The sequence below is a fragment of the Nothobranchius furzeri genome, chromosome 15 (assembly GCF_043380555.1).
Source record: "Nothobranchius furzeri strain GRZ-AD chromosome 15, NfurGRZ-RIMD1, whole genome shotgun sequence".
NCBI lineage: Eukaryota > Metazoa > Chordata > Actinopteri > Cyprinodontiformes > Nothobranchiidae > Nothobranchius > Nothobranchius furzeri.
In genome coordinates, this window is record NC_091755.1 from 32,563,605 (window position 1) to 32,591,567 (window position 27,963).

Sequence of the window (27,963 nt, forward strand, 5' to 3'; positions counted from 1 at the left end):
ATATATATATATATATATATATACATACATATATATATAAACAGGAAAATAATACAGGGGAAAAAATAATAATTCCAACTACAGCATTTTTAAAAATGGTCCAGTTCAAGCTGGACACAGAAGCTACTTGACATTTGGAAACAAAAACTTAATTTTACAAATAATTTACTAAAAAAAAAACAACAACAGTATGCTAGTGGTTGCAACACACTGTTAATGCAAACAGATCGCGCGAGAGATTGGAAAATTACGCGAGATTGTGCAAAATGTTATTTTCAAGATTTGACCAAAATGTCAATCAACTCTCCACATACCTTAATTCAACAATGTGGCTCAAAACGTGTTCTTTCACATGTCTTTAAGTACCATCTGGAAAAAACTGGTAAGTACCCTGTGTGAGGAATGCTTTCACATGTGATTTATGAGGTATTTGACGTGCTGCGTGACGTTTAATGCTGCTTCGGGGTATATTTCCCCTTTAAGGCGGGCTGGGTGGAGTTACAGTAACGTGTACAGGGTGGTGGACGTATTTATAAGGAGTTATGGAAAAGTGCGTCACTCTGACAAAATCGGTTTCACCTCCCAGTGTTGTTGACAGAGGAAGGATGTTGCACATGGTTCCGATTTGATGGGACACCGGCTCACACACTGCTGCTAGAGTTTCAGCCAGCCGAGAGGAAGCGATCCATACCGAGACCACTTCACGTCATGGAGGAGCTGTCAGCAGTTTCACGGTGAGATTTTCAGTTAAGTTATGTCTAAATTAAATGTTTGTTTTAAATTTTACTTAAATGAGGCGATCAGTACCTCTGAAAGCAACATGTTAAGTTTTTAAGAATGGTTTAAGTAAAGTTAGGCTTGTTTTTCTCACTGGAACTGCTGTTTTAAAAGGAGAAAAAAGGCAAAATTGGTATTTTTGGTATCTAATCGCCTTGTTTCAAGCAAAAACACTGATTATGGTCATCGTTTTGTGTGATAATGGCCAAAAACGCTCATAAAGGAGGTTATTTCCCCAGCCGGACTCACAGCTGTCCGGACCGTCACACGGCTCCCCGTTGTCAGCAACTGAGGTAATCAGTTCCCTCTTTTGCCGGTAGGGGGTGCTAATGTTCACAGAATATAATTATGTGCCTTTGAAAACAAAACGAAATAAATACAAAATACAGGCCTTCTTCTTTTTCAGTTTGAATAAAAACATCAAAGATACCGTATAAATAATAAGGATAAAAATGTATTAAATCACATGCAGGGATTTTTACATTTATTGTGGCCACAAATTTATTTGTGGTTTTTCCCAGGCTGATGACACATTTTCTGCTAAAATAAATACATAAATAAAAGAACATGATTTAAAAAGACCAAAAAAATCTGAATTTCCTTTATCTAGAATGATATAACATAAAGAAGAAAAGTAATATCCAACAAATGAGCCATCCCAATAAATGTTTTAGCTGTTTTTACAGTGTATTTTTTTCTGTTTTAAATATGTTTTTCGCTCTTTAATATGGTTGACTTAAGGTTTACAAATTCTACTCTAAACATGTCCTATGAGAACTAAAAAAACCTGATGGTAATGACAGTTTTCCATTGGTCTGATTGGTTAAAAAGTGTTCATAAAACAATGTAAGCTCTAGGATGTCGGTACATTCTGTGCCCTACGAGCTGTTTAGAGTTATTTTATCAGGATCCAAAGCACATAGTTCATCCAGACACTTTACAGTAATTAGCTCATCTGTAATGATGTGGTAAATGAATATCTGGCACTGCCAAGGACAACGCACCAAGGCTTCTGCACAAACTGAACAAACTGTTTTCTCCAACCTTCATGCCAACACACGCAAACATCCTGCCAGGGATGTGCGGCACAGGCTGATACTTTGGCTGCGTCTCCCCGTCTCCATGGCAGATCTCTGGTCCTAACCTCCTGGGAGAGTTCACTTGTATTTTCAGGCTTGCTCGACTATGCACCAAAGAGGCACAAAAGGCCCATTCATGGCTGAGAGTGGTTCCATTCATGGATCCTGGGTAATTGCCCGAAGAATTCGTAATTGTTCAGTGTCTTCCATCTCCTAGGCTCACGGGTGGAAGTGACGCCAAAGACGGTTGGTCTAAGGGTGACATTAATATTCAAAAACGCACATCAGACAATGTTTTGTCTGTAGGGAGGGCTGTCTTTGCGTGCTCTGAATTGTTTGCTTCCCACTTAAACCCAAGGAACCACCAGACATCATGAAACTGGGACTCAGAGGACTATGATGTCAATGCGATGGTTAATTTCAGCTTTCTACTAATAGCTAAATAAAAAACAACTTAAAGCCTCTGATCAGTATCCAGCTGAACCGTGAGTGTAGATTTAGTGGAGATGTTTGTCGTTCAGCCTCACAGGAATGCTGTACAATTAGCCCCCGTTGTGAGGGTGGATACTGATGCGTTTCATGGTCAAAGAGAGGAAGAAGGGTTAGGAGTGCTGTCCTCCCCGCCCACATTTGACCCAGAGGTTGTGCAACAGCCTGGAACTACAAAGTGAAGCGTGCTGTACTGCAGCTGCCAGAACACCCTCCAGTAATTTAGTGGCCTCTCGTCATGCTTGTTCTCAAAACAGAGCAAAAAAATTGTTACTGCTTTGTTTTAAAACAAAGGAGATCAATTAAGTCAGTATGTCCTTATCAATTTATAAAAAATGCATTAACTCACGCTCAGCTTTGCTTTTCTAAATCGGAATTACATTTAATCACATTTGCATCGTTGGCCTTTTTGGACTTTTTGACACAGTCAAACCGTTTTTAATGCAAGCAGTTATAAAAACGTGTCTCTGTGTGTTCCCAGCAGCTCGCCGCTGCCTGAAAGGATCCTGTGATGGGTTTGCTGGAGCTGAACTGTGCGGGAGCGGTCCATCACCTTCAAACAAGCGTTGAATCATAACAGAACTTTTGCCACAGTATGGATGGAAATCAGAGCAGCTACTGGGGGCAACAGAGCATGAGCAGGTAAATCAGTGGCGCACACACACACACACACACACACACACACACACACACACACACACACACACACACACACACACACACACACACTAGAGTAAATGTAAGAATTTTGTAGTGTTATTATAATTTTAAGGCTATTTGTATGATGAATTATTGACCAATGCAAATTAAATGTTTTGAGTGAATAAAAATAATCAAGAATTTAAATACTGCAAAACAAAAAAGTCAAAAGAGTATCAGAAACATCCTTTTAAATCCAAAAGGTCATGAAATCTCTACTGTATATAAAGAAAAAATGGAACTTGTCAGTGAAAAGGATGTAAAAGAAAGCAAAATTAAGATCAACTCTTTTACTGTGGCGCTGCGTGCAGAAGATAAGTTCTGCTGAAGCCTTTACGACGTTCATGTAAACCCACACTAACTCATAGGAATGATTTGCACGTGCACTCAGCTCTGTATGGACATCTCAACCTGCCTTGCTTTGCAGGTTGAGCTTCGGTTTGAGCTCTGACATCGATCACAACCCGAGAGAGCATCATCATCAACAACAACAACAAACAGCCAAGGAATTTACCTGTGAGTCATTTTCACTTCAGGGGTAGTCTGTGACGTATTAATCCATCATGACATCATTATTTACAAAAAAAGACATTAATGTTGAGCTGTTAAATGGCTGAACTGAGTGGATTCTATACATAATAATGTAAGTTTATATTTCTGGGTGGGTTTTTTAATAAGAACATTTGTCGGGGTGAAGAGAGGAGGAGGAAGAGGAGCTATCGCTCTGGTCACTGGTCGTTCCTCCGGTCCGGGGCACATCGGATGTTTCCAAACTGAATGTTGTGGGAAGTGTTGTCAAGATTGCGTGGCTGCCCTGCAGATAATGGCGATTCCTGTGTTAATCAGCGTGTTGTGGCTGATGTTTGACGAAGAGGGTGATAGGTGAAGCGGCTGTTTTTCCAGCTTGTTTTCACTCCGGCTTCCTGCCCTTTATCTGCTGTTGTTGCGAGTTCTCTTCCATGTTTCTTCCTCTAGAGTTTTGTTTTTCGTCCACACTGCAGGAAGCGATAGTGATAGCAGACCTTACAAAACAAAAAAGGATCTCTCTTAAAGACAGAGTTCACAGAGGAACTGTTTTTTATTCATTTTTTAAATATGATCGGCCACTCACGTGCAGACTGTGTGTCTTTTACCCCTATTTCCTGCTTCTGAGAGTAAATAAACGGGGAAATGCTCGGCCTAGAAAAGCCAGTTAGATCAACGTCACATTGAAAATTTGCATTCATTGATTAGCATTCACCCTTCTTGGCTATTGACGAGGAAGGCTGTTGTTTATTTAGCGTCCAAGAGAGAGCAGGGCGGCTAGTAGAAGCTAACCGTTAGCATTAGCAACCTCACAACATGACAGAACTCCTTCAGGCTTGTCTTATTTGTGGAGATAAAACATCAACATTGCAGAGCAGTCAGTGGTAGAGTCGCGTTGCGGTTAGCCAATCAGAGGTGAGGGGACCGAATATCAGGAAATTAAGCTCCAAATCTTCTGCTCGCCTCTCCTCTGGCTCTTTTCTCAAATAATTAATCAAAACTTTATTTATAAAGCGCCTTTCATACATAAAATGTCACTCAAAGTGCTATACTGAATAAAATGACCCCTCATAAGCCACATTCACACATTTATATCGTTATCCCTACAAAAGTAAACGCAGTAAACTAATTAGAGCCCCTTCGCCAAACACACACACAGAAGAGCACACAAAACACAAACACACACACACTTAAGAACATAACACTCAGCTGAGCTCAGATAGGATAAGGAGACGCCACTTGGGGAGCCATCTATCCAAACAGCAGCGGCCTTTGTGCCGACACGTGGTGCCCAAACTATCTACTCCTGAAACGGGAGCGCCGGAGCTTTTCTCCAGAGATCATCTCACAAGACATTCATTTATTCTAGAGACCACTGCAGATGTATTGAAACGAGAGAACTTTTAAAAAGTTTTCTCATGAAATGTTCTTCTTTCTCTCCACAGCGAGCATCCCCTACCCCCTTTTGCCCTTCTTCTCGGATCAGCACCACGTAACATCAGAAAACTCGCTGCAGCCCGGTGAGGGGGATCAGGTGGTCCCTTCCTCCCACAGAAGAGAAGTGTTTGGGGGTTATCAGAAGGAGGCCAAACCCCTCCCACCTCTTCCTGATCCTGACGAGTTCATGTCCGATGAAGCAGCTGATAATGAAGTGGAATTCTTTACCAGTGACCGCCAGCGCCTTTTGCCCAAAAGCTGCCCGAAGGTCATCTGTCGGGGCGGCAGCAGCAACTACGGCCAGGTAAATTACGGCTACAAGGAAAGCTTGTTGTTGAATAGAGGTGCAGGGATTAGCTCCATGGCTTTTTCCTGGCCAAGCAGAGAAGACAGAGGACCACTGGATGGAGGAAGCAGGTGTGGAGTTGAGCCTCCCAGCTTCGCTAACTTTGGAGATGATGGCCAACAGTCAGGGAATGCTGGTTTTGGAAGCAAATGCACGGAACAGCATCAATCATCAGCAATCCGATTTTCCTGCACTGGTTTTTCTTCTCAAACCCACAGAAGAGTCACAGCCTGGCCCACTGAAAAGCCTCAGGTCCCCCCTCGAATCCCCATTCCTTCTAAACCATCCCCTCTTTCAAAGGTGGTGAGTGCTAGTGAAGAGGACAAACCTCCTAAAATCCCCCCAAGGGTCCCTTTAGTCCCACCATGCCCGCCTAGAACCCCAAGCCCCAAAAGTCTCCCAATTTATATCAACGGAGTGATGCCCGTCACCCAGAGCTTCGCTGCTAATCCAAATTATGTCAGCAAGGCTTTGCAGAGACAGCAGCGTGAGCGAGCCCCGCCTCCCTCCCACATCTCTCCCTGCATCGTTCCAATTTTGAAGGACGGCAAACAGGCAAGCGCCACACACTACATCCTGCTGCCGCCGGGCCGCACGGCTCGCTCGGAGCGGAGAGAGAGGTTCCTGAGCGAACCGAACCGGACAGGAAGTACCAGAGTCTGGCAGAAATGACTCAATCACTGCGTCTGAAAACTGATGACAATAAAACTGACTGATTAAGAAGCGCGTGATACATTATTATTGCACAGTGTGTGAAAACCCGGTACTCACGTCTAATGTCACCTCGTTTATTTAATTGTTAATATTTTCACACTTCTTATGTGAAGTTTTTGTCTGTGTTTAACTGAATATTTTACTGGTCAGTATTTTTTAGTTCAGCACACAGTATTATTGTATTCTCGCTAATAGTAGAGAAAAAAATGACCTCCTGCTACATTTTTTGATCAATTAGACTCAGAAACAGAAGTTTTTCAAGCCATGAGTTAACGTACGGAAGACGATCAGTGCCACAAAAAAAATCGTACTTTTTCCTCAGGATTCCAATTTTTGACTTAAAAAAATGTCAGAATTTTTAGAAAAAAAAGTCAAAATTCTGAGAATAATTTTTAGAATTCTTAGATTAAAAAGAGAAAAAAGAAAATTCTGACAAAAGTCAGAATTCTGTGAAAATAGTCTGAAACCCTTAACATTTAAATGTCCTGTCCATGGGACAGAACACATTGCGTTCGTGGGACCTGAAATTTCAGAAATCTGAGAGAAAATGTGTTTTCAGTGGCCCTCATCTTCTTCTGTAGCTCATGTCAGACCAGCCTGAGCTGACATTTTAAGCAAATGAAGAAAGGTACGAGCTGGGCTTGTGCCAAACTCCTCATCGCACTTGAGTTTTTTAATGCAATTTAAAGAAGTATAATATATTTATAGATTTCATGTTTGCTCGATTATTCTTACTAAGATAAATGTGAGTGAAGATTATGCGCAGCACATGTGTGAAACCACAGAAGTAGCAGATATTTCATCCATTCTGACTCGTGATTTCTAAAGTTTTTAAGTTTCCTGTTCTGTTGTACCTCATTGTCTGGGTTTTTAGTAAATGCTTTTGCATTTTTAACCCTGATTTTCTTTCTATCCACACCTTTCTACCTGGAAACACTTAATTCAAAACCCACTCATCACCGAAACTCAAGCAAATGTAGTTATTTTCAGATGTGTCTTAATTTGGTTTTAATTTTCCCCCTTTTAATATAAAAGTATGATTCAGATTTGAATAAATGGATCATATCACTAGTTTTGAGTTATGGCTATTTGATCTGGAACTGTTTGTTCAGAGAAGCGTCATGTTGTGTCGGGTTTAATTTAGTATTTGTGGATTAAATTTCAATCATGTCACATTTACGCTGTCGGAGTTCAGGCTAATGTTTACATCGTTTGTTACATCCATTTCCTAGAAGTTCACAAGAAGGTTCGGCATCAGTTTAGGCCCTGGAAAAAGCGTCAAGTTTATCATTGTGTCAAAAGTAAATAACAGTTTTGTTTTCAAACTATTTATGGAAATAAATAACTTATTCCTTGCAATGATTTGCTTTTTTCCTTCTCTCCAATTTCAAAGCTACAAATGAGTTTAGCTTCACATTTGTTAGTTACTGGGTGAAAACACTGCTGAAGCTCCAAACACCAGTGAGATTATGCAACATTTCCTTGAAATGTGTTTTATTATGACAATCAAAGGAATGTGGCTTCAATCGCTTGTTTGCAGCAACTCAAGAAATTTAAGAAATAAAAATCTAAATTGGAGTTTTCAGAAAGATTTTATTGGCTCAAAACGAAAAGGTGAAGGCGACAGTTGGACGGTGTCCTTTCACGGCTAAAAATGCTGCAAATCCTGACAGTTGTCCAAATAAAATCTTATGGACAGGAAACCTGTCCAGTTCAGCAGGACAAAAACAAGTCGTTCAAGTACGGTTCAGTGGCAACTCTTATTTTCCGACTTCCACTTTGATCACTTTCATTATAATTTCCTTTCGGTCTGACATGTCTACAAAAGGAATTCTGGAAAGAGTCAACTTTGCAAATTAAACTAAGAAATAATCTGATTTGCTCATTTAGAATTAGTTACGTGCTCGACGTTTAAGAAAACTTGATGTAGTCATTTCTTCTTTTGCAAAATAAGTTAAAAAAACAAACACGTAAAATCTCAACAAACCCCTCCCCCCTGCAGTTCCTCGTGGGCCTTATTGAACTTTGACCTGTTTTTCTACAGGCATGGCCTTAGCAGCCTCGTCTCCTGGGACTGAGGTCCCTCTGACGGCTTTAGGGGCTCTCAGGACTGGTTCTACCGCCAGGCCCGGTTAAGCAGCTTGACTTCTGCCAAGCGTTTGCTGATCATGGTGGCAAAGAAAAGAGCAAAGAGTACGCTGCTGATGAGCATGTAGTCGTAGTCGTCTTTTAACACGTCGAACTGCTTCGAGGGATACACGCGTGTATGATAGATGTCCAGACCGTACGCCACCACCTGCGAAAACACAAACACTGTTAATGTCCACGCCAAGAACACAGCGCCTTACGTTTGGCGCTACTCTGATGCTCGACTCACCAAGCAGGTGGACTCCAGTCCAGAGGGAGCGGTGTAAATACCTCGCACTCTCGATACGGTCTGATTATAGTTGATGAACCACTCTGTACGGATGATCAGCTCCGGCGCATACGGTATCAGGTTTTCCTCCCTGGAGACCAAAGCCAATGAGTCAGATGAGGACACAGGAAGAGGGAATGCGACTCGACCTTAAACCTGATGTGACGGACCTGCTTTGCTCAGATATTACTTCCGGCCTGCGCGGGTCGAGGAACATTTTTGGTAACGACAGGATTCCTCCAGAAGGCAAGCCAACTGTGACAAGTTGAAAAGAAGGAGTGCCGTTTGGGTATGAACTAAAGTAAATACAACAAGCCAATAGTGATGTCGATCTAACCGAGAAGATGGCGGCTGGTGATCCCCTTCTCGGTCAGGGTGGCCTCCATGGTGGAGATGGACGAGGGGAAAATGTACGACTGCTGAAGCACCTGAGGGGCATGTGGCCGGTCCAGCGAGCTGAACACGGTGCTGTTGTACAGATCCATTCCCTCGTAGAGTTCAATCACAGAGAACTCGTTCCTGCGAGACTTGGTGCTCCAGTATTCGTACTGTGAAGTCAGACAGAGATAAAAGACACAATAAGTTCAGAGGCTGCTTTACTTTCACCGTCTTGCGTGAACACAGCAAGGCTGCTTTGAATAACAAACTACAGAGTCAAAAAAATAAAACAACAATAATTATTTCTGGTGTCATGCATGAATGTAGAACTTTCAGGCTCACCACGACCCAGTTTTCAGAGTGCACAACATGAACCGGACCCCTGGCTTTCCTCTGAACAGCCTCGTGGATGATCCGACCCGTCACACCATCGATCAGCAGAATCCCAATGAAGCTGCGCTCCTGATGTAAATCTGTGCTTTCAGTCACCACAGCCAGAAGATTGGGATTCAGGTACTAAATAAAAAACAGAAACACCCCGAGATAAACACACAGTTGCATGTTTTATTAGTTTAGCTGCATCTGAAAAGGTTAAAATCTGCATTTGTTAAAGGTGCGTCAAGTAAGAATGACACCCTGTGGTCAAATGTGTGTACTGAGGATCATGTATCAAAACAAACGAGTCCGCTCAGAGCAAGGGTTGCCAGTTAGGGATCAGCGTCAGAAGATTCTAGATGACGAGCGAGGAGTCATACACAGTAAGCTAATTAGTAGATAAATACATTTCACAGGAATATTGAGTTGTTGGTAATTGGAAAAGCAACTTTAGATATTTTAGAGCCGACTATTTGCGTCTAATTCACTGTTAGCACTGTTAGCTCAACGTTAGCCTCTAGCCTGCTTTAGCAGATATTAGAGTAACTGCTGCTAATCCACAGACTCATATGATTGGCTCTGGAACCAGGAAGTACAGAGGTGGGACAGACTGTAAACTTTTGACCCTTTTTGGAAGGATAAAAACTGACAACCCCCCAGCCAGCTGGTAAGAATCTGTTAATGAGACATTAGACCGTTCTGGGATGTTTTCACTTCTTACTTATTATAAAGCTGTTTAAAACATCTCTGCGTCGATTCAATTCTCTGGCCACTGCAATTTTCGTTAAAGTCTGCAATAGCAAAGAGAGAATTTTCCACTACTTTTGGGATTTCCTGATGAATAAATGATAACAGGAGTCGATTTACCAAAGACTTTAGGAAGGCATGAAGGGATATGATTGATAGGGAAAATGTTTTAGAGGAGACATTCCCTAACTGTCCTAACAGATTACTTCAGACACAATCTGACATAAACTCACTCTCAACTCATTCCAAATCCTTCTAGCCTTCTAGAAGAAGCTGCTATACCTTATAGAGGACACTACGGTCTCCCATTACTCTCCCTTGTGAGTGGACGTGCTCATTGGACCTTTTCCCTTTGATGGACACAATCTTCTGTGTCTCGGTTGGAATGACGACTTCCCAGACCTGCTCAGTAGACAGATCCTGAAAGCACAAACAAAGCCCTCAGATCAGCTCCTTTAACCGTGTTTTGTTGCGACTTCACGGACGATTACCACGAAAGGTAAAACAACAACTTGCCGTTCTTAATCTGTAACCAGAGAGTCTTCCCTGACCGGAGTCAGCCAGATAAAAGAAGATGGAAGAAGCCGTTTCTTGGAGCTGCTGCAGGACATTCTTGGTAGAAGGAAAGGCCGACACCTGAGATAAACAAATCATCAGGCGTGTTTTTGTTTTTCACGCTGAGAGAAGAACATGTGACTGACAGAAGTTTCACCATTTCCCACAGACCTTGTACTGGTCATCAACAAGTAGCAAGACTTTGGCGTAATCCTGGTCCATCAGTGGCAGTAGCAGCGACTGAAGTATGGGCTGAGGTAGAGCAGGTGGAGTGACTTGACTTCTCCTTCCAAAAATGGGGTTAAACACATGAAGAGTGGCCAAACCTGTGTCCTAAGACAAAATAACAGAATAAAAATGCAGGTTCAATGGATTCTCTGTCTAATAATCAGAACTGACTAAACATTAGATACCTTGTCTTTGATGAGCAGTGTGCACTGTGGAGGGTGGGGGAAGTGCGCCGTTGTCCGCTGCACCATTAGCTTAAATGCAGCATTTAAGGGGATGTTTTCAAGGTAATGCTTCCACAAGATGTCGCCAGTTTTACTGTCGATCCCAAACAGCTTATAAACAAGAAAAACACAAGTTAATGACAAAGAAAAAAGAAAAGTCCAACTGTTCTTGTGCTTTCTTAGACCAAACAAACGCTGCAATGCTGCTCAGCAAACTAGAGGCTTACCTTCCCCGATGCTGTAACCAGAACCATCATTTTCTGCAGGTTGAACTCGTCCCTGGACAGGTTCTCGATGGAGACGTCGTTTTTGACTTGACTGCGGGGTTTGCGGGCGTCGTAGAACAACTTCCAGAGATGAGCGATCCAAGCCTGCAGCATGATGAGCTGCGAGGAGAGCCTCTTCATCACCATGGACATCAAACCATCTGGAAAATCCACGAGAAAAACACGCGAGCCCCCAATTACAGTTAGTGTCCCGTCGCTAACACGTTAAAAAGAAAAATAAGATGGTTTCTGTTTTTTAAAGAGTTGGAAGAGGCTTTTTGTGTTGCATCTCTAAAAATGATGTCACAAAACAGAGACGTGTGTTACCTTGAATAGCTGAATCCAAACGCAGCAAGAAAAGCAGGACAAGCAAAGAGAGGGTGACGCTAATCAAAGCCAGATTCATCAAAACATCAACAGACGTGTTTGAACTGGTCATTAGCACGTGGCTCCAGAGAGCAGCCCTAACCCAAACCCTCAATTAATCAAAAACGGGTGCCAAGCTTCACATTTACCAGCTTTTTTGCCAAATTCTCCCTCCAGCTCAGCCTGTGCTCCAGTCAGAGGCAGATCCACCATTTCCATCGTCACCACATCTGACAAGGCCTCCTCTCTCGTCCACATCACCCGCCCTGGAAGGGAACACCTGTTAATCTCCCCTCACCACTCGTTCCAACTTCCACACCCCGAGAAGTTCCAGTACAGTGATGCTTTCTGTGAACGTCATCGGTGTTCCTTTTCCCAGCTCTGAGCGCGTATCGGTGCCTCACACAGCAGTCTGATGTTCACTCTTTAATGATAACAATGATGATCTGTTTTCTCTTTTATCATATAAACTAAAACGAGACACCTCTAGTCTAGTTTTAGGATTGTGGCAAACTTATTGAATTGGAATAAAAAGGTTGCAACAAGGATGCATCTGTAGCACCACCTCGTGGCAGAAGTGAAAAATACACCGCAGCTCAAACCTCAACTACCTTCTAAACTGGACTGAATGGTGATGGAATGAAGCGTTCAGGAGGATTAATGAGATCAGACACAGCAGCAGTGAGATGTGACAAAATGCTCAACCCTCCCACTCCCATTAGGACAGTGGGAGGGTTAAAGAGTCTCCGAGTTTCTGTCTGAATAACAGCTGGTTTAATCAGATGTAATAAATGATCCAACGTGGGAGATTGATTAATTTAAGTTTTATAAATTATATTTCCTTTTTCAGCCTCAATTTATCATTAATCACCATCTAAATTAGCATCTCCTCAGCTTGCAGATGTAAATAAATTGTATAAATAAACAAACTGCTAATATTGGTACAAGTTTTCCTTTAGGAAGAGTTACACTCCAACCATCAGACGTTTTTTATATTGTTAAAACCCACAATAAATGATTCAGTCCGATGCTAAAACCACAGAAGAGAGACATCGAACCACTCATTAATACCTAAACTAACACTGATTCTGACTGCAGAATAAACCCTCAAAACTTGTAATCAAACTCAATACTTCCTTCTGTTATTCAACGATTCAAACCTACCAGTGATGCATGATACAGCGACTGTCTGATTAGTACATTTTGCTAAAAAGCACACTTCTCCCCTATTTTTATCTTTAATAGTTGTACCAGGCTGCTGGATGAACGTAAGTGTGTGGTCCTCAGTCTGCACCATGACTCTGTAGCCAACGGAGTCATCTTTCTTCAGGAACGCTTGTACATGAAGCTGTGAGACAGAAATTAAGTGAATACGTCAGTGAACATGTCTTTTACGCAACTCTGCAGGTTGTTTTCATGTTTATGAGGTTTAAGAGACATAAAAATCTCTAATAAATAAAACAAATGAACAAAAAAAAAACCTTTTCTGGTTTCCCTCCATTAGGATCCACAGTAAAAATCAGAGTTGTTTCAAGAAGTCTGCGTCCAGTTTCAGCACTAAAGAGGTTAATACTGCAAGCCTGTGGAGGAGTATAAAAAACACGCATCATTCATGACCGTCTCACAAGAAGAAAGGCATCAAGAGCCGTCGTGAAGCAAATAAAACTTGCAGGAAGTGAGTGAAATTTTTCATGAACTTACAGTTTTATTTTTGGGCGCCATGACAGCAACAACAGTCTTCTCTCCGGCTGTTGCAAATGAAGCCAGCAGGGCCTATTTATACAAACATGTCAACATTTACTGTATGTACACAAAGCTTATCTGTCCTCAATGCTGCATATCAAGTCGATTAGTGTCGAAATACAAGTAAATGTGTAAAACTTGGTAATAACGCATGCAAAAGTGGAATTACGTACAGGCTTGTAATCTCTTAGAGTAACTATCTGACCATCGTTGTGCTGCAGAAGCAAATGGTGTTCAGGCCCGAGCTGAAGGAGGAACTCGGATAGCGGTGGGTGAGCTGGGTTTGGCTGGTGTGACACCAGAGATGGACGAAAACCTGGATCTACATCAAGTCCAAGAGTCTGTGAGAGAACAAACAACAGACAAGGTATTTTAAAAAGACTAAAAATAAGTGAAAACAAGTGAAGAACCTAAAAAAACTGAAATCTGCTAAAACAAAATCAACAAAACATAAAACATTAGATTTTCTAAAGTAGAAAGTCTTTTTTGGTGTGTTACTTTGATACCTGAAGGGGGATTTGTGTCATTTCTAGCTGTAGGTGTAAGTCTAGTGTGTAGAGGGACATGGTTGTGGAGTCTACACACGTTAACAACCCCCGGCTGATCACGGAGCAGCTGGCCGGTATGCTGGACAACCATGGAGCTTCAACAGACACCTGAATGCATCGAAGCAAATGAACTGGATTTGTAGTTTTATTAATTTTTTTAAATTAAACTATTTGAAACTGAGAATCCCTTTAAAACAGTTTCAGGGTTTACTTTCCTCCCTTAACTTATTGTTACCTGCTTGGTTATTTCTCCATCCTCCAGACTGTAAACAACAATAGCAAGGTGGGAATTGGGAACAACTCCTAGCGCGTAAACTTCACCATTTCCACCTGAATACACAGCCTGGAAATCCACAGTTTCACTGCAAAGAGAATAAAAACAGCACTGATTAATTTTAAATGCTACTCTAGATTAAGCTAGAGAAAGATCAAATCAAGGGTTTGTTTATATTTCAAAGTAAACTGTTCAATTGCAGCAGTTAATTAATAGAACAACAGATTTTTACCTCTCTGGTAGGTTCTCTACCCACTTCTGATGACCGTTAGACAGATAATGGAGAGAGATAACAGTTTTCTTCAAAACAGCCAAGTGTTTGACTGCTCCTTGATGTCCAACTAAACACGCAGATCTGAAACTAAACACGTAATCATAGTTAACATCATATTAAACCACAACAAATCTGCTGAGTACTCACCTGCCCGGGTCGAGCACCATTTCCCAGTTCATCCCACCAACGCCGATGTCCCAAGAGCGCAGTAAGTGCCCATTACCGATCACAAGTACTGCATCTGAGGGGGAGAAAAAAATACAGTTTTATACATAATAAAACACATAATATTGGAAATAAATTCCCTCGAGTTTAACAGTGATAAGAAGAAAGAGCACCTTGGCCGTGCTGCAGAAGAGCATCAATGTTTCCTTCTGGTCCAGTTTTGTCCACATGTCTCCAAACTGTAAAAAATAAAACAATCCTAAAATCAGTATTGATAAAAAAAACAACCATCTGACAGGTGTGGCACATTTGAAATGGAAAAGATACTCACAGAGTTCTCCCGTCCTTGTATTTAATGCAGCAAAAACATTACTCTCTGATGCTAGAAGCACTTTTTTGGATGACTGCATATGAGAGTCGAAATGAGAAAAACGCACTTTGCCTACATACTGTTGTCTCCTGTAAAATCAGACACACATAATTGCATTAATGAACCTGGTCTTATAAATAATACATTAAAGACGTTTAATACGTTTAACTAACCCTGATTTCTCATCATGTGGAAAATACATGATAGCTGGAATAAAAATAATTAAAAATTCACAGCAATACAATAAGTGAAATGTTAAATTTCCCTTAAAAATACAAATGTATTAATTGTATTAAAAATATTTGAATCCCAAAGAAAATTTTGATAATTTATATTAATCCTATACAACTCGAATTAACCATTCATTAAGTCACTGAAAATCCCATGAAAGGAGAAATGAAGAAATGCCCAACCTACATTTTTTATTCGCAGTCCACTCCACAAACCCACTATTGTGTTGTGACATCAATGATTTTTCCAACAGCTTAATGCCAAACCGCGTTTCATAAAAATCCTTCTCAAACACAACGACTCGAGGGTTTTGGCTTTGACAGGTGTTAGCGTTAGCAAGTTCACATCAGAAAATAATAAAATATCAAATGAAATCCAAATTTCACTCCTTCATTCGATCCTTCTTACCAGTCAAATTTCCCCACTTGATCTTCAAACACAGCCGCGACATTACAGCATAAAAAAATCCAATTCAGCAACAGCAGAATTAGCTTTGCCATTGCAACAGCTTTGCTCTTCAACGGGAGGAGGAAAGCGGAAGTAGTTGCACCAGTTTCCTTTTTGGCCAACTACAAGCGAGTGCTGCCCCCTATAGGTCAAAATGTTATACATGAAACTAAAAGAAACTCATACTAACTGGGAAAAGATGATGCCGTGGTAAATAAATTTTTAAGTTTTGAAGTGAAAAATTTAATCTGATAAAAAAAATAATAGAAAATCTACATCATGGTTAGGTAAATGTCAATAGAAAAAATATCAAACATATCTTCATATTGTTTAAGCACAAATGCAGTCTTTTTTAAATCAAACTTTATTAACAACAAAACTTACAGGTTTACATTCTTAAAAGACACAAATGAGCACAAAAATGTAAACAAAGGGTAAGGATAACATTCGTTACAATCAAAATGAGCAAAACATTACAAAGATGTAGGGGTGAAAGACAAACCTATCATATAACTTTACTGCTATTTTTGAGGTACACATTTTTATAGAGTCCTTAAGATATATCAGGTCCTTCAGAAAAACAATAAAGGCAGGTTTAGTATTACCAAATTTACATTTGTGTACATTAAAATGCAGACAAAAAGTTGATATTAAACAGCGCGCGCGCCCCCTATCATCTCTCCTCCACAGCTTCTTTCTCCAAAAGTCATTTTTTCTATGCGATTTCAAGATGGCGTCAAGCGGAGGAGATGGGGAGCACGAATGGACAGCGGCATTGCGGCCGCTTTTATCAGCTTCGTACACCGCTTTCGAAACAAAGGAGCTACCTCAGCTTATTGGCTCTATTATTAACAGGTAACTTGTTACATTGTCAGTAAATTGCATGCCTATTTTGCCTTGAAACTGTCCGTGCCCACCCCGGACGTAGCCTGCATGCTAACTTGCTAAAGAATCTCTATGGTGAAGTTCGATGCAAAGCTAACGTTAGCAGCTAGCTATCTACTTCAGTTAACTTACGTTGGTATTGAGTTTGCCTGACTGTAGCTAGAAATGCTAACGCTCCTCAACTTATCCAAAATATATATTTGTTTTTACTACTGTTGAATTCCTTAACCATTTGAAATTGGACTCCGCCTGTGAACCATGGAGAATGTTAGCATAGTGTTGTTGGGGAAATATTTCACTGCACCGCATTGTAAGGCTTTTAAAATATGCTTCATCATTAGCGAGCTAACATGGGCCTTCAACTCACTGTCAGGTGAAAATGGCTGTCAGGTTTATGTGTGGTTGTGTTAGCTGATCTAACTGAGTTTTGTAGTGAGCGTGTCAAATGTAGTTAAATTCAGATGTCAACATTGCGTGGAATTTTTAGCTTGTTGTTAAATTGTATTTATCATAATCTACGATGTTATGTTTTGGCTGAAAGTAGGCGGGTCGCAACACCTCGACTATTTTTTAACCAGGTGATAGCCAGACAGCCTAAATACACCATTTATAAATTATTTACTTAACCTTTTTTACTTTTTAACTGCTGTCACAACGATCCCTGCACAGTGACTGTCCTATCAGTAGCCTGTAGTCTTGTTGTCACCTGACACCCCTGTAGAGTGTGTGTGAGCTGCGCAGCTTTCTCTGACTGAAAAGTTTCCTTTTCTAAAGAAACAACATCAATACTACGTCGGCTGAGGCTGCTGCTGCTATCTTAACTTTTTATTTAGACTTTCAAGCATTGTTTTTCTTAGTTACAACAAATCATTGGTAGTCCACTGTCTATAGGTTTGTCCTTTTCAGTTGTCCTGCCTAAAGGCCTCTGATGAGGATGATGATAGGAAAGTTGAACCTAACCAGTGGCATACCTATTTTAATCCACACGAAAGACAAATCTAGTGAAATTGTAAATGACAAACATTAAAAATTTGTATTGAGTGTAATGTGTCAGACCCCCAAAATACAGCCCATTTTCAATTGTGTACTTTTTAATATGGTTCTTGCATATATATTTATTTGACTTTGATTATTTATGCTAATGCATGTGGCTCTAGTCAGCATTTATTTTACGTAAATGCTGTCTGTTAGATGTCTTAGTTCTTATTAATATTTGAAATGTTTACATTTCCCACATTCATAATATATATTTAAACTTGTTGTATTACTTCATAAAACTCTTAATTTCTTTCTGCATCTGCAAATAAAATGGAAAGTATGAAGGTATTTTGTCATGTTGGGAAGGGAGGGCCATTCAGTGAAGAGCTTTTTCTGCTTGTCCCTGCTACCTTTATTTTCTGGTGATATTTTACTGAGTTGGATACTAGTGTTGGTCAAATATGACAGAAAAGGGAAGTGATATGAGCAGAAAATAGGTTTATAATATAAAACTGCATCATTATGGCAAAAATAAGGTAGAAGCTAACCTTTAGCATTAGCAACTCCACCACAGGATAGAACTCTCTCAAGCCCTTTTCAGATTCACATTCTGGAACATGTGTGGACAATTCAGTCTGGTTTTTAACCAGAACTGTGTTTTCAGACACACCACTTTTGTACCTGAACTTGTCCTCTCGGCTGCCTTCACTAAGCAGGGAAAAGTTCCAGATGTCTGAGGGGGAAGGGGTGGGAAGGCTGTACCCAGATATTGCGTAAACATGGTGCGGCAGGCGTACATTGCGTCATTTACCCAAACAAAGCCATTCAGTCAAACATGGCTGACGAAGAGGTAGAATTCCTCTCACTGATCGGACTTATGTTAAGCATAATTCTGCGCACACGAAGACGCATAAGAGACCTGGATGATGAAGCTCAATGGTTAAAGGAATCACGGAAGCGGTGTGAAGCGCTCCGTCGCGCGTCTAGGAGACGGTACCGTAGGAGGCGAGCTGCCATGGTTCGCCGCATGCTACAGGAGCGAGCTATCTAGGTACGCACAGCGTCCCCCGGTCCCCTCCTCCTCCCCCTCCTCCCTGTCCGTAACTTGACCTCTCCAGTCTGAATCAGCCACAAGTGACAAGTCCGGTCCTGTTACTAGGGGCTTCGTCCGGTTTAATTACGGAAAAGGTTATCCGGATGTTTGTATTCAGACACAAAGGTCTTAGGGACTGAGTCCTGAACATTTCCGTTTTTCATGGCCTGTCTGAAGGGGGCTTCAGACTTGTGTTATTTGTGGACATTAAACATCAGTGTTCCAAATCAGAGTCCGAGGTAGAGTCGTGTTGCTGTTATCCAGCCAGAGGCTAGATGTCCAAATATCAGGAAATAAGACTCAAAATCCTGCCGTCTAATCCTCAGCTCTGGTCTGACTCAGTTCTAGTTCCTGGAACAGACAAACCAGAGTTTTTTCCCCTCAGAGTATGACTTACAAAGCATTCATTCCTACTAAGCCCCTTTTACAAGACACACCGTGACAGCAAATCAGCATAATATTACTGCAACAGTGTGTCTTATAAATGTGCCATGCCATGTTTGTGTTTATTATCAAGCACAATCTCATGAGGTGAGACATTGGAGTCACTTTTATACAATTTGAAAAACACCAGCAGTATCCAAGAATGCGTTTAAAGTCAAAAGTGTTGCATCAGTCAAAGGATAATGTAAGAAAGACGTAACATCAGCTCTTTTACCCAAAGTTTAACAGTGTTTTCTTTCATTTGCAGTGAATCAGACATCCTTCACCACGACAAACAATATGAGCCTTTCTACTCCTCATTTGTGGCTCTTTCTGCACATTACATCACCACAGTTTGTGGACAGAGTATGTATATTTTATTCTCACTTTATTTGCTACTGATACCCACAGCCAACATTCTGATTAAGAATTCAAGCTTTCAGTTTTTTTCTTCTACCAACCGGCTAATTATTTTTATAAATTTCTCTCTAGTACCAAGAAACCAGTTGCTGTCTGTTGCGGCAGCATGCAAGGTATTGATTGAATTCTCCTTGCTGCGCCTGGAGAACCCAGATGAAGCATGTGCGGTGTCACAGGTGAGATAAACAAGCAGCATGGGAAAAAAGGAAAAGTCTTGGCTTGATTTTAAGCTACATTTGCATCTTTCAGTTATATTGTTCGTGTTTTCCTGCTTTACTGTAACATAAGGCCGCTCAATTATGGCAAAAATGATAATCACAATTATTTTTGACTGAAATTGAGATCTCGATTATTTAAGATGATTATTAAGTTACTGTTGATTTTATTAATTCATTTATTTATTTGGTCATAAAAAGGCACAGGGCACAATCAGGACAAAAATACATAAGAAACAAGATCATCACAAAAACACTCGCTCTTAGTTTAGAACCCAAAGGCTGAGTTTTAACTTATAACCAATACAGACCCAAACTTGCAAATACTGACAGCAAGAATTATACTGTGCATTTATAATATAAAATAAAAAACATATTTGTTTTAGTGACGTTGCATAATTATTTAGTCCTGTCCAGTGGTGCTGTAGGCAGGGTATCCGCGGGTCCTTAAAAAGTCTTAAATTAGCTTTTCCAAATTTAAGGCCTTAAAAATCCTTAAAAATGACAAATAATCCTTAAATACAGTTTCCAAAGGTCTTAAATGTCCAAAGACCCAATAAACAAGATTCTTTTATTTCTATAAAATTTTTGTAAATTTCTAGTTAGTGTTCAGCATTTTTTGTGTATGATGTTGGCGTAAGCGGAACCGTACACATTCAGTTGGTTGTGAAAGGGGGCTATTTTTAGATGCGCACATTAGCTGGTTAAGCTAGTGGGAGCTTGCAGTTTAATGGTAACTGGATGGCTAATCCCACGTTGGCGACGTGGTTAGCACCGGTTCCAGGCAATAGCTGGAAATTATAGCTTAAATTTAATTTTAAAAAATTGCTTAAATTTGGTCAAAATGGCCTTAAAAAGTCTTAAATTTGGCTCCCATAAACCTGCAGATGCCCTGTGTAGGGGAGTGTACCAGCAATGTGTCGGTCAGAGAGATGAACTATTATTTACCAGCGTGAGGAACTTATTTCTACCTATTTATTTACAGGTCCCATCAGTTTATGTAATTATTGTCCTAGGCAGCGATCGGAGGTGTGCTGCAACCCTCCCAACCCGGTCCGACAGCAATGCAGAAACTGTGTGTGTGTGTGTGTGTGTGTGTGTGTGTGTGTGTGTGTGTGTGTGTGTGTGTGTGTGTGTGTGTGTGTGTGTGTAGCACACTGTGCATGCACATTTTGCAGTTTTTTAGTGGCTCAGGAACCTGTGGGTACAGTGTGTGTCACTCACTCCCGCTAATCCAAGAGGAAGCCGGTATTCTGACTATTCTTGCTTCCTTGTCAAATATTCCTGCTGCAGCGTGTCATGACCAGGGGAAGAGCCAGAGTATTTTTGGAGGGGGGCACAAGGGGTACAAACAATGAACCTAAGGGGGACCACCCACAACTAGTAAGAATAGGTCATGGATTTGTATCGTCATCACCGACGTAGCCTCTGAGTCCTCACCTGTTGCTTGTTACTTCAGACAACAGCGCTCTCAGTCTCGGTCTTGCAGCTTCATTTAATCTATTATTCATTTGATCGTTTATTATTCAACGATGGTAAATCATTTCTGTGTTGAGGTGAAACAGTAAAGTGATTGCTGGGGGGAAATGTGGAAAACGGGTTATCTTCCTGTTTTCCTGCTTGGAGGCATAACCACGGAGACTAAATATCTAACATAACAAAGTCTCTTCGGCTTGCTTGGATCGCAGCTGTAAGGCGACCAAACATCACCTTCCAGAGTATCTCAGTCTTTGTGTGAGTGTGTATTCTCTGCATTTTCATTCTGGTAAATTACTTCTTCTAACTTCTTCTATGGGATGACAATTTTGATTGTTTTAGCACACTGAACACAAGTATAAACACACCACTTGTTTTTGCTCCCATTTTTCATGAGCTGAACTCAAATATTTGAAAATGTGTCTACATACACAAAAGACCCATGACTCTCAAATGTTGTTCTGAAATTTGTCTACATGTATTAGTGAGCACTTTTCTTTTACCAAGAGATCCTGCCTCACAGGTGTGGCATATCAAGGGGCTGATTAGACAGCATGAATAATGTACAGGTGTGCCTTCGACTACTGGAAACAGGCCCACCCTCTGGCTCGGCCCTGGTTACGACAGTTTCACTCTTGTTTACAGTATAGTAGCACGCTTATTAAGCACGGTTTATTTTTAATAGGTGATCAAAACTCAAATGCAGAACTGTAGTATTAACAAAAATACAGTGTTTATGGAGATGTATTTATGAAAAAGACCATGTTTGTCATAATTCTGTGAATGACTGTAAACAATGGGAGAAATGTCTTGTTTACAGTATAATAATGATATTTTACACGCTATTTACAAGCTAACTGTCAGGTAAACATACAACAAGCAGTAATATAACAACTTCTAGAGGTAGCGTGTCTCTTCAGGTAAACAGCCTCTGATGTAGTAGTCGGTCTGCGTATGCGCGTTTCCCCAAAGTAGCACATACCGACGGGTACCACGGATAGTCGGAACACGGGTTCTGAGAGCCGTTTCTTTCATGACACAACACTACATCATTCCCTTTTCTAATATGTGGAAGGACGGTTTCAGGACAGGAGGAGTGTTTTGCTATCTGCAGGAAATGTCGACAACAGTATCCAGAAAGTTGCTAAAGGTTATCAGAGATGTTTCTAGGTTGTGCGCTAGGTACTTTTAGAATTTAAAAAGTTAAGGACGTCTGAAAAGCTGTTAGAATTAGCGACAAAGCCGCTAAGTTGGCAATACTGTGGGGAGAATGCTTGATTTGCAACTCGGAGCAGCACAAGAGGGAGGAGCAAATAATCGGCTTGTTTTGTTTCTATAATCGTTCAAAACTCAAATCGTAATTGTGGTTAAAATTCGATTAATTGAGCTGCCCTAATGTAACATTATTTGCATTTTTCTGCTCTATTATTTTCTAAATGAAGATGATTATGTTGTGTACCCAAACTGTGTAAAACTGAATCATTTTTTGTACAGAAACACTTGATTCTTCTAATAAAAGGACTTTGCACGGGGTGCAGCAGACTGGACCGCACAGAAATCATCACCTTCACTGCTATGATGAAGTCTGCCAAGTTGCCTCAAACTATCAAGACCCTGTCAGATGGTGTGTTTTAAATTTTTTTATCAATCTTAAAATGTTTCTTTGGCTTTTGGAGAGATCAAAGAGCAGTTTATAGCATCGGCTTTGTGGGTTGTATAGAATACATTTTGAATATGCAGGGCTTTTCCTGGCAGAGGTGGTACCATCCTAACATGCGCCAGCACATGCATACTCTGCATTCGACTGCCTCACTTTTTTAAAGGCAAAATATTTTTTTGTTAAGTGTTCTAATCTAAGCTTCTGTCGATTAATTGAATATTCCATTTGACAGCGTTTCAAGTGAAACAAAACTGGTTTGCTGCTAAAAAAAATCTAATAAAACAACAAATTATCAGGATGAAAAACAGACTCTTATTATAAAAGGCTCAATAATATGCATTAGATTGGTGTTTAGTTTCCTTTTTCCCATCTGATGTTTATAGTTAAAATATTTTTAAATATTTGACCTACATTTCAGTAACATTTTAGGTTTGTATTAATAACACTCATCTTGGTCAAAAAAAACACATAAATATATCCAGTAAAATAAAATGCATTTCATTAACATGCCTTTGTATTGGAAATGGTAATAACATTCATTTCTGCTGCTAACAATGTAACGGTGGCATGTCTATTATGTACGGGTTGGCAATAATCCAGTTTAAATTATGTTCAAAGATAGAAGCGTTTGTGAATTATATACTACAACTGCTTGCTGTACATCCTGCGGCAGCAGACTCGTATCTGCAGCAGTTCTGATCCGTAGCGCTGCAGGATGCAGAATAAACAGATGGTGGGGACTTTTCATCTGCTTGTAGAGTTTAGTCTTTCTAGTTTTACGGTCATCACATATTTTTCTGTGAGATTGCTACCCGTTAGCTTTAGCATTAGCCAATCTGCATGAAGCTGCACTTTTGATCCCAAACTTTGAACAGGTTCTGCCTTTGCTGGTTCCTGTATTTTCCTCCACTGCATCCAGATGACCACACTGTGCGCCAGCAAAAAGCATTTTTCTTACACGTAACTTACTTTTGTTCAATAAAGTTCTGGGGAAAATAGCAATTCAAAGATGTTGCACCAGTGCTACGTTTAAAAATAGACAGACACGCACAGACAGTTTTTTTCGTCGCACTGTACCGCCTTGCTCTGATATGAAAGAGCCTGGGGGAAAATCAGGACGTCAGCACCAACCACAGATATGTACCAACTAGCGAGAAAAGCAATTTTTGATCTTTTTCTGCAGCGGTTTTAGTGCTTTTCGGTGCACCGCTGCAGATACAGCTCCCCTGTAGTGGCGCAACGCTGCAACTGCAGTTAAAATAACACCCATTTCGCTGGGGGCAGAGAAATCAGGCTGGGGCGGCACAAAATTAGCTGGTTGATTTGAATGCAGGAAAAACCCTGATATGTTATTACTGTAAATGAAAACTATCAGAATCCAGGTAGTAGTGACTAAAAAAAATGTCTGTTTTATTTTAAATGTTTTAGTGGAAGACCAGAAGGAGTTGTCCAGTACTGTCAGCCCAGAGCTACGACAAAAAGAAGTCCAAATGAACTTCTTTAATCAATTGACTTCAGTTTTTAACCCAGACCTCACCACCATCTTGGGCTCTCCATCAGCATCACACATGCAGGTAAGTAATGAGAGACAGTCAGACAGTTCACCAGTTTGTTCAAGTCAGTCTTTTCACACATTTTTGTTTTCATTTATAAATTTGCTGGCTTTAACCTGCGCTAAGGTTTCATTACTTGTTTTGTTTTTTCCTCTCAACTTTAGGTGGAGAGCGACTGTGACGACCAGTCCATGGATCAAGCCATTCAGGCTAAAATGAAGAATGCGTTTGTTTCTCAGAATGTGTCGAGCCTACAGGAACTTGGTGCGTTTAGGGGCGCCTTTGGTTTATTGATTGTAGCTGTAACAAATGGTTTTATATTTGTTTTTTGTTTTTTTTGACCATATAGACATGTTTTTTGTATTATTTATTTTAATTGATTAACAAATTACTATTCTCTTTTCTGCCTAATTTATCTTGTCAGGTGGGTCTGAAAAGTTACTGCGCGTGTGTCTCAACCTGCCCTACTTTTTACGTTACATCAACCGTTTCCAGGATGCTGTTTCAGCCAACTCTTTCTTCATCATGCCTGCTACGGTGGCTGACGCTACTGCTGTCCGCAATGGGTATTTATTTTTGGATTAGATTGATGCAGAACATTCACAAATGCACTTTACTGTCCTTCACTTACATTTCTTCAAATTATGATGACTATCAAACTGGTTCTTAGCTTCCATTCGCTGGTAATTGACGTGACCATGGCTCTGGACACGCTCTCCCTGCCTGTACTGGAACCTCTGACACCGGGGAGACTGCTGGACATGACTGTGCTGGCTCTGAGTTGTCTCTACGCTGGTAGGTGTTGAGTCTCTTTGAGGGAAACAAGACACGAGTAAATCATACTGGCATAAAGCTAATAACTAAAGAATGTAATCAACGAGAGAAAACCACTAACTGTTCTTATACCTACTGTGTCGGCAGTTGAACTCTGCTGTGGGAGTGCATAGTTAACAGCTGAACTGTTAAGTCTTAGGCCCTGTCCACACGTAGCCGGGGATCTGCCAAAATGTAGATATTTTCCTACGTTTTGGCCTGTCATCCACACGAAAACGGATCTTTTTCACACGAAAACGGATCTTTTTAAAAACTGCGGCCAAAGTGAAGATCTGTGTTTTCTCGGTTTTGGGTGTCTGCGTGTGGACGGACAAAACCGGAGTTTTAAGGTCCGCAACGTCACTTTCCGCGACAAAAAAATGCTGACATCACGTGTGCGACCTGTGTTTACACTAGCCGGCATCACGGAAGCTTTCAGAGCTGCGCTCTGTCACTACCCGATCCATCAATCGTCCAAGCGCTTTCTGCTTGTTTGTTTTTGCAAGCGGAATTACTGCTCCTTGCGGAAGACCACAGACGAAGGACGAGGTTAAGAACGGGGGAAGTACTGCCACCTACAGGTCTGGCATGTCCATAACAACGTATTTATCCGGGTACGTGTGGACAGAGTTTGTTTTAAAACGCGGTGGTGTGGATGCAAGTTTTTGGAGGGGCGGATATTCGTTTTCAAAAAACCCCGGCTACGTGTGGACTAGGCCTTAAAGTGCTGTATGTTTGTTTAGGTGTGAGTGTGGCCACGTGCATGGCCATATTACAGGTGGGGAGTGGCTTGCCGCTTCGTTCTGCCTCCACTGGCACCAAGGAAGAGGACTATGAGAGTGATGCTGCCACCATTGTTCAGAAATGCGTGAGTGTCATGAGTACATTAAACACACAGTGTAGTATCTTAATTAGAAATGCGGTTAATTAAATATTTTTGTTATTTAGGCTCTGATTTTAATGTTTTGATGAATTGTCTGAGTTCTAATGAAGTCAAAACATGTCCCTGAACAGTTGGAGATTTATGAAATGATTGGACAAGCTATCAGTAACTCTCGCAGAGCTGGAGGAGAGGTGAGTCCCAGGTTATGGGGAGCTCTGGAATAGATTTTTTTATTTCTTTGCAGTATAAGAAAATACAAAATTGTAAAACACTTTTTGCATTCCAGCATTATCAGAACTTCCAGCTGCTCGGAGCCTGGTGCCTCCTAAACAGCCTGTATCTGATTCTTAACCTGAGCCCTACTGCCCTGGCCGATAAAGGGAAGGAGAAGGATCCCCTCGCTGCCCTTCGCGTCCGGGATATCGCTGCTCGCACCAAGGATGGTGCAGGGTCTCCTAAACTCGGTCCTGGAAAAGGGTAATTATAAATAAGTAACTTACTTTGTTCTTATTCTGCAATATTTATTCTGTTAACACTGACTTTATAAACCTGGAGTGAACCGTAGTTACTGCTGTCTCTCTGGATATTTATGGCGGTGCTTGTTAAAGGTATGTGTGATTTGTGTCACAACTGTCCATTTCATGTGGTTTTGCTCCAAAGGCACCAAGGGTTTGGGATCTTATCTGTTATTCTGGCCAATCACGCCATCAAACTTTTGACTTCGCTTTTCCAGGATTTGCAAGTAGAAGCTCTACACCGGGTAAGTAAACTCACAAATATAGCGTAGCTTTCTGTTGTACTACAACGCGACTGCTGTATTACACACGCTTTTCCTCAGTCCTGTTTCTTGTTTTTGTAAATATCTATGAAATATATGTCTGTCTCTTCTGAAGTTGGATTAATAATTTGGTCTGTTTTGCTCTGAACACACAAAAATCTGTATTTTAGATACGGTATGTCTACCTGAATGTATTTAATAACAAAAATCCACATGTTGGGGTCAGTTTTCTATTGAAATTCCTTTCTTGCTTGAAAAAGCATTCCTAGAAAAGCAGACGTGGTAGTTTATGAGCTGGTTTAACTAGACTTTGGGCTTTTTAACATTTCACAAAGGAGAAGTAGCCCTAAAAGCAATGTATATTTGTCCACCTCCAAAATCTACAGGGCTGGGCAAGTGATGGCCCACCAGCTGAGCTCAACATTATGGCACAGAGCACGTCAATCCAGAGGGTGCAGAGACTCATCGACTCTGTTCCCCTCACAAATCTGCTCTTCACCCTTCTCTCAACGTCCTACAAAAAGGTACTTGCATTCATAAATCTTAAAACTATAGTTTCCAGCCCTCAGAGTATTTTTCAAATAGCTTTGTTTCATAAATAATAGAAAGGAGTGTGATTCAGAAGATTGTGTTAAAATAGTTTCCTGTTTGCTCCCACCAGGCTTGTGTTCTCCAGCGCCAGAGAAAGGGCTCAGTTAGCAGCGATGCAAGTGCTTCTACGGACTCAAACACCTACTATGAGGATGATTTCAGTAGCACAGAGGAGGACAGCAGCCAAGGTACTTCTGATGCTCTATTTAACTTCTAATATTTACCGTTGGATATAGACGAATGTAACAGCACAACGTAGCAGAACACGAGTTTATCTAACTTTTTAAAACACATTAAGAGATTAAAAAACTCCGACTGAAAAGACTTGGAGAAAATGTTATATTTTTTAGTATGTGGGGGATTTATTTAGATCTTGCAGCTCAATCAATGCCAGGAATTTGCATTTAATGAGTCTTGAATAATGAAAGTGGAACATTGAACTGTATCCATATCGATGAAGAAAGCAGAGCTGCATTTGTATGTTTAAGTACCGGGTCAGAGATCCTCAGTAGAGGATGAACA

General features: G+C 40.8%; 3 protein-coding genes across 12 annotated transcripts in view; 2 read left to right on the forward strand and 1 right to left on the reverse strand.

The window, feature by feature from the left end:
• The first annotated feature begins 592 nt into the window (after positions 1-592).
• Positions 593-6,075, forward strand: LOC107390687 (ERBB receptor feedback inhibitor 1). Of its 2 annotated transcripts, none has more exons than XM_070544710.1 (4): positions 593-734; positions 2,830-2,987; positions 3,472-3,560; positions 5,015-6,075. In XM_070544710.1, exons 2-4 carry the CDS (start codon positions 2,941-2,943, stop codon positions 6,022-6,024), a joined length of 1,146 nt encoding a protein of 381 aa, XP_070400811.1. In that variant the 5' UTR covers positions 593-734; positions 2,830-2,940; the 3' UTR covers positions 6,025-6,075. The 2 variants fall into 2 exon arrangements, with proteins under 2 accessions (XP_070400811.1, XP_070400812.1); XM_070544711.1 differs by having other exon boundaries at positions 594-734; positions 2,827-2,987.
• Positions 6,076-7,639: 1,564 nt separating this feature from the next.
• emc1 (ER membrane protein complex subunit 1) lies at positions 7,640-15,785 on the reverse strand. Its single transcript, XM_070544708.1, has 22 exons — positions 15,635-15,785; positions 14,957-15,084; positions 14,799-14,864; positions 14,608-14,701; positions 14,419-14,547; positions 14,148-14,274; positions 13,871-14,020; positions 13,538-13,705; positions 13,323-13,394; positions 13,103-13,201; positions 12,873-12,969; positions 11,771-11,887; positions 11,217-11,416; positions 10,951-11,100; positions 10,709-10,870; positions 10,499-10,618; positions 10,265-10,402; positions 9,203-9,376; positions 8,820-9,030; positions 8,653-8,737; positions 8,444-8,573; positions 7,640-8,362 (listed from the first exon to the last, which is right to left on the reverse strand). Exons 1-22 carry the CDS (start codon positions 15,724-15,726, stop codon positions 8,183-8,185), a joined length of 2,889 nt encoding a protein of 962 aa, XP_070400809.1. The 5' UTR covers positions 15,727-15,785; the 3' UTR covers positions 7,640-8,182.
• Positions 15,786-16,378: 593 nt separating this feature from the next.
• Positions 16,379-27,963, forward strand: part of ubr4 (ubiquitin protein ligase E3 component n-recognin 4) — a 51,790-nt gene continuing 40,205 nt past the window's right edge. For all 9 annotated transcript variants that reach the window (XM_070544713.1, XM_070544712.1, XM_070544715.1 and 6 more), the window contains exons 1-14: positions 16,379-16,528; positions 19,321-19,418; positions 19,545-19,648; positions 22,658-22,787; positions 24,252-24,397; positions 24,541-24,640; positions 24,801-24,942; positions 25,047-25,171; positions 25,933-26,057; positions 26,204-26,263; positions 26,359-26,549; positions 26,733-26,832; positions 27,237-27,374; positions 27,512-27,629. In XM_070544713.1, coding sequence (XP_070400814.1) covers positions 16,404-16,528; positions 19,321-19,418; positions 19,545-19,648; positions 22,658-22,787; positions 24,252-24,397; positions 24,541-24,640; positions 24,801-24,942; positions 25,047-25,171; positions 25,933-26,057; positions 26,204-26,263; positions 26,359-26,549; positions 26,733-26,832; positions 27,237-27,374; positions 27,512-27,629 — 1,702 coding nt within the window. In that variant the 5' untranslated portion in view covers positions 16,379-16,403. The remainder of the gene's footprint in view (positions 16,529-19,320; positions 19,419-19,544; positions 19,649-22,657; positions 22,788-24,251; positions 24,398-24,540; positions 24,641-24,800; positions 24,943-25,046; positions 25,172-25,932; positions 26,058-26,203; positions 26,264-26,358; positions 26,550-26,732; positions 26,833-27,236; positions 27,375-27,511; positions 27,630-27,963) is intronic.

Coding starts and splice junctions, on each gene's coding strand:
- LOC107390687 (XM_070544710.1), top strand. CDS start 2,941: ATGGATGGAAATCAGAGCAGCTACTGGGGGCAACAGAGCATGAGCAG. Junction 2,988..3,471: donor GGGCAACAGAGCATGAGCAG/GTAAATCAGTGG, acceptor CTTGCTTTGCAG/GTTGAGCTTCGGTTTGAGCT. Junction 3,561..5,014: donor AACAGCCAAGGAATTTACCT/GTGAGTCATTTT, acceptor TTCTCTCCACAG/CGAGCATCCCCTACCCCCTT.
- emc1 (XM_070544708.1), bottom strand. CDS start 15,726: ATGGCAAAGCTAATTCTGCTGTTGCTGAATTGGATTTTTTTATGCTGT. Junction 15,085..15,634: donor CAAGTGGGGAAATTTGACTG/GTAAGAAGGATC, acceptor CTGATTTTACAG/GAGACAACAGTATGTAGGCA. Junction 14,702..14,798: donor TCTTCTGCAGCACGGCCAAG/GTGCTCTTTCTT, acceptor TCTCCCCCTCAG/ATGCAGTACTTGTGATCGGT.